The following is a 10,234-nucleotide window of genomic DNA, read 5'->3' as shown; positions in this document are numbered from 1 at the left end:
CGGTGCACGCTGGTTAAATAAACCCGCCAGTGCATGCGCGTTGGGTTTGACAGCCGTGCTTCAAGCGCGTGCGCGTGTTTGGCTGCACTCAAACGTGAACCAGTGAAGCGACAAAAGTATTTCATTCCCGTGCGAGCAAATCCATGATAGTTCTCTCCAAAGTTCATTCAGATTCTTGGAGTGTCTTCTTTCTTTCGCAGGCTTGGATATTTTGAAGGATTCTTACATAATAGAGATGATAGGGAGCTATGATATGCTGAAGTGGCAATTGGACCGCTTTGGCAGGATGCGGTGAAGCGTGCCAGCGCTCCACTAACTTCCTATAAGAATCACCAAACGAGCAGCCAAGTCTACTCACTTCAGCCCAAGGAAACTTCATTAGAACAATTCTGTCTTTACATTGTCAGAGAGATATTCATTAGTTTAGGAAATGATACAGGAGCCCTACTTGATAGAGGTAAGAACTTATAATTATGTGTCTGAATTTAAGTGTCTATTAAGATGTGGGGAAGGGACGACTGATGAAAATGAGCTTTTTGCTCATTCAGGTACATTTATTTTTTGTAAGTATTGTTGATTAATATACTGTACATGTCTTTTTTTAAATAAATAAAGATTTAATAAGGAAAAATAGATCTAAAATGTAAATAATTAAACTGTGCATTATGATTTAATCCTGTAATTCAATAATTTTTTTATGTCAGTCTACATGTAATGCTGCAGCATTTCTGTTTGAACTTCTAAAAGTGTCTTGAGTGATGTTAACAGTTAGCATATGTTGATTGTTTGCATTATAGTCAGAACTATGTTGTTGTTTTTTAATACACGGAGTATAAATTCTCTTTCTTTTATGTGTAGTTTGACAGTGAAGTAATTTCGACTGGCATTAACCAGCTTGAAGCCTTCTTTGATGCAAGTGAAGTGAATTGTGGCACAGTAATTGACTCGGTGACCCACCCCATTCTTTCATTTCTCCATCTTTCCATTTAAAAGAAATAAATCCAATCCCTCCTTGCTATCCTGCTCTAATGTTGCAGGTGCATGAACGCCGGTCACTTACATAAGTGGACTGCACTCGCCGCCAGTTGCCCAGCCCACAGCAATACATCAAGACATCAAGTCTCGGGAGGAAGAGGAGGCTGAAGATGCCTGCGGGGGAGGAACTTTGTTGTCTCAGGTCGGGCTCTTGACGTGTAGTGGAGCCAGGGAGTTCCGCTCGTGTCGCCCACTGGTTCTCCTTGGGAAGTTGTGTATGGGGGAGTCAGCAGGTCCAAAAAGGTGTCGTCTCACTTCATTTCTTCGTCACCGATGAGATGTTGGGGGTTAGAGGGGGGGGATTCCCCCCTTCAAGGGTCCTCTTTCATTACTTACCTGTTTGTGCTCCTCACGTGTATGTGTGTGTTTGTGTGCGCTGCAGCCGAAGCCCTCACCTCCCTTCCTCTGTTGCCATGGCGCAGCAAGTAACATTAAGGCTAGCGCAGGAGGCACACAGCCTGAATTCAAATTAGCAAGACCCCCACCACTCCTCACAACAACAGCAATCTCCTCCCTCCTCCTCCAGACACAGATAATGTGCTGTGTGAGGTTCCGTTACCTTCCCCAAGTAGGCTGAATTGTATATTGATATTTTAATCAGGTTAGATTGCATTCTATAATATTGTACTTAAAAAAACATACAGGAATTAAATATATTTTTAAAGGTTAAACAGTTTTGTTTGTCTAATTATAGAAAAATATATTTAAACAATTTAGGACATTTCACATATAATGTTCTTTTTGGGCATTTGTTATTTTTTAATTTTGGTGGGAGAAGTCTCAAATTTTTGAGAACCAAATGTTGTTCCCAAGATTAACGCGTGTTGTACAAAAATGTTCCATTAGTCCATAAGAATATTTATGATGATTATGGTGTGTGAGTGTGTCAGAACATACTTTGCCTCTTGACGATATTGGTCACACAGGTGAAGTAGAAGAAGGCCAGGCTGACCAAAGCGTTCTTTAGTGGGAACAAAATGGGCGTGATGAGTCCGAAGATGGCCAGCAGGGTCATCCGCATGACCAAGAAGGGAAGGTCCTGGAGAGCCACCCCAGCAATGGATGAAAATGGGCCATGAGGGATGAGAGCGGCCCGCAGGCTGGACAGGAAAGTCAGGATGAAGATTGGGTACACCCAGGCCGAGTAGAAGGTGGTCGGTTCGCCGGCCATCCGCAACATCTCCACTGTGTCCAACCAGAACAGGAAACAATCCACAAACGCTTCCAACCTGGCATCATTCCTCATTAGGAAGCCTGGGAAGGCTCGCGAGGACGAGTACAGGTAGGCGGCGCCTGAAGATCTGGAAGTGATTGGCGTGGAGCGGCCCGCGTGGCGGTCAGGGCGCCGGTGCGGTGTGTAAGACATGTTGGGGGACTCAGATTGATGGTTGGACGTGGTGTCATTTTGGGCGTCGTTGGGCTGCACGGTGTTGGACTTGGAGCTGAATGTTTCCAGGTGGATCACGACTGGGGGAGGTAGTTCAAAGGTAAGGTCCACATTGTCTGCTGCAAAACACAACAACCGTTGGGAACAAAACCGGTCGGCACATTTTCAAGTTTAAGAAATACAAATCAGGTGGTGTAACCAAAACTTGTAAAACGTGAGGTCACAATTGTAGAAACAAATAAAACCATTAAACCTGTTGTGGCTTATGAAATGTACGTTACATTGTCCGAGGAGCTTGAAAGGCCGCAGCCTCTCTACCAGGTCCACGCAAATGAGCGAAAACATCACCAAAGAGATGGGCAACTCGGCAAAATGGTCCAGGCGCACGCCCGCGTCGACTTGCACCTATTAGATTGTTGAAGAGATAAAGACTTAAAAGATTTTTAAAGAAATAGCAACAAAAAATAAACATCTTAGCTTATGTGCTGGAGAATCGTTTAAAAATAAATGTCAGTGAAGTTAATGGGCAACCTGTCACGTAACTGCTTATGTTACTGAATAACTCACATGGTCATGTGGCAGTGTCAATTTGTAATTCTTATTTTGTGAAAATATTTTTCCTTCTTACCTGGGAGCTTGCTATTACAATAGAAAAGCAAGGCAGCGTGCACAAGAGGAGATAAGTCAGCACTGTTGGTCTCCTGGGGGGGGGGGGGGGGGCACAACATTAAAAACTTACATGCAAAAAGACATTTTCCATGTCATGGTAAATTTCGGGTCTAAGGTTCTTTTATCACGGTAACACACTCACCATCGTGTGGTCCTGAGTCTCCGCCCCCTCAGGATGTAATACTTGAGGGGCAGCCACACCAGCAGGGCGCAGGAGGTCACGTAGGCCACAGAGGAGGCCACCACCAGCCAGTAGGTGGTGTCGTCACGTCCCCTCACGTTGCTCAGCAGGCGGGCGAAGCGCTCAGAGAGCACTAACGCGGGGACAGCCAGTGCGGCAAACTGCAGCAGCTCGTAGACAGCCAACTTTAGAGTCTTGGCCGAGGCCATGTCGAGAGGTGATGATGATGTTGACGACGAAGGAGCGGTGATGTGGACTCTGCACGCTTTGGGAAAGACGCGAGCTTACGCTGCACAATAGGAGTGAGATTGCTTTATGGTTCACTTTTTTACGAGACACTCACTGTACATCCCATCATGAACCAACAGTGAAATTACAGAGTTGAAGTCACATTCAAAAGTCTTCATCAGGCCAGAATAAGACCAGGGACAGCTCTAGGATTTTTTTTTTTCAGTCCCTGGGGTAAGCTTTCTGATGGGGCCATAGACCCCCCAGCACCACCCCTACCATAGGGCCACCCCTGCATACTAATTGCAATAGTGAAATGATCATTTTTGAAGCCAAAATACTGATTAAATTTTTTTAGAAGCTTAAAAATTATATTTGAATTAAATTAGAAACAAATTAAAAATTGAACGTTTTGAAAATTGTGACACAATGTACATAGTAACTGAAATTTACATATTTTAATCCAATTGAATGGACAGCTACTATAAAAAATTGAATTGAACAAAACACCACCAGAGAGATTGTTCTATACATTTTGCCTGTTTGTCGTTTTATTGTGAATACCAATTGAGAAGTATGCTTTAAAGAATGCATTACAAAGAGCAGGGTATGAGTTGTTTAAAAAAAAAAAAAAAAAAAATCACTGTATGGATGTTGTATTACAAAAAAAAAGGCAGCATGTTCCACTTGGCTTTCAGTCCAACGCCCTAATTTGTTATTACACCTCAATCAAATTTTATACAAATTAACAAGGCAAAATGAAACGAAAGTGATTGCACTAACTCCAGTTCAAGTTAATGACTCCATTTCCAGTCATTGCTAACATCTACACCAGTAAGCCTTGTGTGGAAGAAAGTCGGGTCCACGGCATGGGGAGGGAATTAAACTTGTGACTTAGTTTCACTTTGAAATGCGCAAAACGAGGTTTGTTTGTGTTCTCAACAATATGACGATCACAAACGGCGACGTGAAGACATTTTCTTCCTTCCATAATGTACAACTTACAGAATCGGAACATCACCTGCGGTCCCGCTCTTCCCGGAATACGTACATCCTCTTGCCCTGTATCTCGCCATTTTGTAAATAGCATAACAATCAACACATAAATTAAAAATACTCTACAAAAGAAAAAGAAACTTATGGATAATTTTTTTTTCTTCCTTCCACTTAGTACTCTGAGGCTGAGCGCTAACTGTGCTAACAATATTTACAAGAGCCATGTGCATGCTTTGCTCACCTCACCCCCAAAAAGACAACCAAAAAAGTGGCGCCAGTTTTCCGTACTTGGAAAGAAACATACAAAATAAAGACTGTCGATGCCACTTTTGTACGACACGGTTAGCACAGTAGTGTGAGTACAAAGGCTGTTAGTTTTTGGAGAGTTTTGACCGTACATGTTGCGTCAACAAAACAGAGAAAAGTGCAACTAAATATAACGGTGCCGCACAACTCTTCCAATTCTCCCAGACGTCGGAAAACTCACAAGTCACACCGTTATGGACTTCTAATGAGGGAATCATTCCGATTTCTGGAATAACAATGGGGTGTTCGCTTTTTGTAATGAGCACGATTATAATTGATCATTTGAACAAAACTGACTTGAAATAATTTTGCTAAATTTATGTAATGCAAGAAATAGTTCAAAATTGTCTTCCTTACCGCTGACATTTTGGGACAAATTCACCTGGGACCGTTGTTGTTTCTGTTGAAGCACATATTACAACGGATTGAACTTTTTAGATTCAGAATAACATTTCATATACATAACAAATTGGTTTCATATTGTGCAGAAAATACATGGGTCGTTGTGCTCATTTTCACTACGTCGGAGAATTGGGAGGTCGACAACTTTACCTTGGATTTCAGCATTGTCAAAATAAACATTGGAAATGTTTGATCTGGCACAACTATGCTGACTTTTGGTGTCAATGAGTGTTTGTTTGGGGGGGCCTATAGTAAGGCCTTCTCTGAGTAGGGGGCTTGAGGAGGCTCTGTGGAGGGTGGTGGCATCTGGCCAGAGGGGGCGCCATAGTTAGGCAGCGTCTGCATGGCGGCGGCACCGCCGCCGCTCCCGGGAACCGAGTAGGCCTGCGTGTCGGCCGGCGGCATGCCACCCGGCGCGGCGTAGACGGCAGGCTGAGCCATGTACAGGTGGGCCTCGCTGGTGAAACGAACACAATGTCACGCTGGAGTTACTACCACATGAGTGCGAAGAGGGCAAAATGTACTTACTGTGTCAGAGCTGGGTGAAAATGGACAATTTTATGAAATAAACTGAAAGTGAAGTAAAGGTGAACAAAAACCTTGCTTTTTTTTTTTTTATTATAATACTTAAAAAATTTGTTTTCTGAAGATTAAAATGTGAAAATTGGAAAAACTTGATTGGCGCTCTATCGCTAATCTTCCTTGTCAGACTTAATTCCTTTTTTTCTCCACAGATTTGAAAAAAATATACAAATGAAATATTATTACATAAGTACAAGTTAAACAATGTCTTTGTCTTCGAGTCCATGGCAGTCTCATCTCACCTGCCTTAATTTTACGCAACTCTTCATTTTGCCGCTGACCACCGTCGTCCCTTCGGCTGACTCGGCTTATATTTCTTTTGTGCCACTCTTCGCTTTCTTGATCATATTGTCCCAAAAATTTCTTTGTGGTTTTGTGACAGCTTTTCTCCCTTTCTGTCATCTCTTCTGCAGGTAACCCGAGTGTACGTCATGACGTTCGGCGGTCTTATCTGACCTGTGTCCAGGTACGGGCTGCTGGCCTTGAAGCTGCTCCACGGGCACGTTGTAACCGGGCACGCTGCCGCCACTCATCCCGTACGAACTCGCGGTGGGGTACACCTTGCGGTGTCACAAACAGGCATTAGGATGTTGGAACCATAGGTGAGCCATCGGTGTGCATTGTACCTGCTGTTGCGTGGCGGCGGGGGGCTGCTGCATGTAGTACTGTTGACTCTGCAGCTTGGCGTACATGGCGTACACGGGGTCTTCGTTCATGAGTTTGGCGTACAGCGACAGGGCTTCCATCACCTTTACGTTGAGATCCGACAGCTCAGAGTGCTTCCTGGTCACAGAGATGATACACGGGTCAACATGAACGACTAATGATGACGCTTTGCGAGTGTTTGATGATGGGAAGTACCGATCTATGTCCTCCAGTTTCTGGTCAATGAGAGGCCCCATTTGATTGCACGCTCCTGACATACAACAAAACGAACACGAGTTACGATACATCATTAACGCTGTTGCGTACTTAAATTTCCTTTGCTGGATAAATTAAGCGTCGACAGTATGTGCGGCATTTAGTATTTGAATGACTAGCCCCATTTCAAGTTTACCTTCCAGCTGTAGCAACTCAACACTGTCTGACTGGTTGTCCGTGGGGTCTGCGCTCTGAATCATCTGCAGTAATTGGTCCATTTTGTCCTGAAAATACATTTTTAACACAACCCCTGAATTTATCAAAGTATGGTGCCAAATGAGTAAATAAGTGCCATTTTTACCTCATCGATGAAAACGGGCTCCTGTTCCGGCTCAATGGTCTCCACTTGAACGTCTTCGCTAAACTGCACCATCTTTTTCTCCGTCTTCACTGTGAGAAGAGCAGAAACTGATGGAAAAAAATGCTCCTTGTTACACAAATGAAGGCAGACTGTATGGCGGGTCACCTGTTGTGGGCTATTTGTACAATGTTATCTCCTATTGTGGTCTATTTGTACATAATATACTGCCCCCTGGTAGCCTACATGCACACCTGACAAGGAGCTGCACAATCTATTGAATCAAAGCAGGAAACTCATGATGTACAAGTTCTTCGCATTATATTTAATGATGTCATTATGATATGATGATATTTGTCTAGTTGTGATTTGTCTTTGTGTGTCTTTATACATACTCATTTCGGGTTCTGCTGTGAGATCAGCCGTGACAAAATTGGAGGGGAAGAGGCCCACCCCCTGATATGTCTCCCCCTTCCACCAGTTGGGGTCGCTAAAATTAAGTTAAAAATATGTATTTAGTCACATGACCCACACACACGCGCTGTTGACGTGGAGATAGGGGATGTGAACGCGTGCGTATTGACCTGTCGTCCAGGACGGTGATGATTTCTCCCGACTTGAAGGTGAGCTCGTTGTCCTCGGCCGCCTCGAAGTCGTAGATGGCGCGCACCTTGCGCCCGTCAGACTTGTGCACGGGCATCAGTGCCGAGGTGCTGGGGTAGAGGCCGGAGAAGGACGTCTGGCCCTGCTGCCGCTGCTCCTTCAAGGATAGCTCGATAGCTGCAGTTTCAACAAAGAAGGGAGGAAGTTTTGAGTCTCGACAAATAATTTAGAGTGTGGTTCAAATTGAAAAATAACTGGATTGAAGAGCCTCTTGCCTTTACCTTTGGCCAAGTCTTCTTCTTCTTTCTTGTTTGAGGAGGTGGCGGGATCCTTTGCCACCAGGGCGGGACTCGCTTTTGCTTGCTCTGCCGCCTGAGATCAAAAGCGGGTCACATACAGCCCTCAATCTAAAGGCAACCAATTGCTGGACGCAGTCTGACCTGAGAGCCCACCATGGGGAACGTGACGCCCTGCTCGCGCAGATTCTTGATCATGGCCGAGATCAGGCTGAGTTGGGGGTCGTTGCGGAAGTCCTCGCCCCACTCCACCATCAGCGCCTTCAGCTTCTCGCACACTTTAGGGTGACCCTAAGAGTAAGAATAACCAAACTACTACTAGTACAATGCTATCAAGTCAGAACAATGCGCATGGAGACAATTACAAACCTTATTTAAGACGTTGCTGACTTCACTGGCAAACTCTCTGGAGCACACCTCCAGGTGAAAGATCTTGCCACAGTTGGACACACATGCACCAAGAAGCTGCCAGCACACGCACAATGACTTATTGTCAAGAACACACTTCATTAAGTAATGATGCTATGTACAAATGCATTTTTACAAATGTGTATAAAGCCGTAATTCTTTATGAGGGACGGTATTGCGGTTGCTCAGGAATGTTGTTTTTCCTGATAAAGACAGTTTTGATTTGAGTTCTGTGTGCTTACAGTGAGTGCCTGCATGGCCACATGGGGGTCCTTGTGATTCACACGTCTCATTATAGAGCGAAGACATTCTTTGGGCCTGCCAAGCAACAAAGATACAAATTAACACGGGCTACGGCTTAGCAAGTCTGTTGATTGTTTTATCAATTAATTAGGTTTGTAATGCATCCCTGTATTGAAAAACAGGACATTGTTTTAAATTGACAGTGCAGAAAATGCACAAATGTTAATTAGGATTCAATTACTGCTTTGGTCCATAACATCATTGATCAATGGAAATGCAGTTATTTGCAAATGTGTTATTTTGATGAAACACAATGAGTCTATTTCTATGAAGGGCTTGAGAAATGTAGAGCAAAAAGTGTAACTGACCCATTACGTGACTGTCCTATCTTATCACAAAGGTCCAAGATGAGGCCCCAGTCTTCTGCTGTGTTCATCTCACTGGTTGCTTTCTCTATGGAGGGGAAGAAAACATGTGAACAAGGCAGTAGATTAAAAAATGAAACCATTATATGAAGATGAATTACTTTTAATCCAAAATTAAAGGACTAGTGTTACAAAATCTTTGCTAACAAAAACAAACATACTACAGTGATAATCATCGTAATGACGTACTGTACACCTGCTCTGGTCACCCGGATGTACAGCACGACTTTATGAATAGAAACAAGTCAAACTTTAAGTGCTTTCACAAGTCGACTAATTTCTAAGTTACCCACCAAAATCATAAGCAAAATGCATCATTTGTTATTTTAATTCCTGTTGTTCAAAACCTTTCCAGGGAAGTTCATCACCACGTAGCTGAATTGATGTGTCAGGGTTGATACGCTAGCCGAGCTAACACGCTAACAACAAATACTCAAGGGGTGCCTGACGTGTATACCTGCGCCAAGTCAAACTAAGCTTTAGTACATAAATTCGAATTTGACAAGTAGCGACAGTGCATTTGAGACGCCTTCAACAAAAGCCGCCCATCAGTCGAGACACTAGCCAAACAATGTTAGCATTTAGCATACTCCTTTAGGCTCCACTTACCAACATCTTGGTCGAATGGATTAGTGGCGAAGAGCGGCATCGCTGGAGCAACAAACGTCACCTTCCACGCTTGTTGTCGTTTATCCTTATTTGGAACTATTCAAATGCATAGTAGCGAGCGAGCACTCGGTTGAATGTCGAAAAGCGTCGGCCGGCCGATTTTTCTACACAGTCACTCCTTCTCGCTAGCAACACGCAAGGCATGCTGGGAAAGCGAGTCAAAGTCCACCCTGGGGGTAAATTGCAACAAAAAACCCACACACATACTCGATAATCACACTTTCAACTCTACTCTAATTTGTCTAAACTTTTCAGTAAGTGGAAGTATGCGAGAGATGACGTAACCATACAGCTTGTGCCCGGTCCTTGTCATAAAAAAAAAGATGTCATTGTCACATGACGATTATGATCACGTGACAATGTCTTGTCGGGCAAGATAATGTGAGAAACGTCAATTTCAATCTTAAAAATTGCAAATTAATTACCAGTCAAAATAATGTTATTTGTGATTCATTAATATACAGGTATTTCTGTATTAATGACATTTGTAATTTTGTCAATTTGTTAAGACGTCACTCTTTTCCGATGAAAGGTATGTAATGCACTTTGCATATTAAACTGTAAATTCAGATGTTTCATTTTCAA

The 10,234-nt window shown here is 43.4% G+C and overlaps 2 protein-coding genes across 6 annotated transcripts; both read right to left on the bottom strand.

The window, feature by feature from the left end:
- Window positions 1-1,444: 1,444 nt before the first annotated feature.
- On the bottom strand, window positions 1,445-4,002 carry tmem236 (transmembrane protein 236). The gene is made up of 4 exons (XM_085929392.1): window positions 3,234-4,002; window positions 3,051-3,123; window positions 2,704-2,827; window positions 1,445-2,541 (listed from the first exon to the last, which is right to left on the bottom strand). The coding sequence occupies exons 1-4, from the start codon at window positions 3,479-3,481 to the stop codon at window positions 1,922-1,924; spliced, it is 1,065 nt and encodes a 354-aa protein (XP_085785518.1). The 5' UTR covers window positions 3,482-4,002; the 3' UTR covers window positions 1,445-1,921.
- A 118-nt stretch (window positions 4,003-4,120) lies between these two features.
- Window positions 4,121-9,973, bottom strand: stam (signal transducing adaptor molecule (SH3 domain and ITAM motif) 1). 5 transcript variants are annotated; one of them, XM_085929387.1, is made up of 14 exons: window positions 9,590-9,973; window positions 8,924-9,008; window positions 8,555-8,630; window positions 8,274-8,369; window positions 8,049-8,195; window positions 7,884-7,980; window positions 7,590-7,785; window positions 7,401-7,495; window positions 7,009-7,115; window positions 6,844-6,931; window positions 6,648-6,702; window positions 6,413-6,569; window positions 6,243-6,346; window positions 4,121-5,661 (listed from the first exon to the last, which is right to left on the bottom strand). In XM_085929387.1, the coding sequence occupies exons 1-14, from the start codon at window positions 9,627-9,629 to the stop codon at window positions 5,451-5,453; spliced, it is 1,554 nt and encodes a 517-aa protein (XP_085785513.1). In that variant the 5' UTR covers window positions 9,630-9,973; the 3' UTR covers window positions 4,121-5,450. The 5 variants fall into 5 exon arrangements, 4 of the variants coding, with proteins under 4 accessions (XP_085785513.1, XP_085785516.1, XP_085785515.1 ...); XM_085929390.1 differs by having other exon boundaries at window positions 7,009-7,097; XM_085929389.1 differs by having other exon boundaries at window positions 7,890-7,980.
- Window positions 9,974-10,234: the final 261 nt, after the last annotated feature.

This window comes from Syngnathus leptorhynchus, chromosome 14, assembly GCF_054491065.1.
Source record: "Syngnathus leptorhynchus isolate UIUO chromosome 14, UIUO_Slep, whole genome shotgun sequence".
NCBI classification, from domain to species: Eukaryota; Metazoa; Chordata; class Actinopteri; order Syngnathiformes; family Syngnathidae; genus Syngnathus; species Syngnathus leptorhynchus.
Note: the sequence above shows the minus strand (reverse complement) of the source record. Positions and strands in the feature narration are given on the sequence as shown.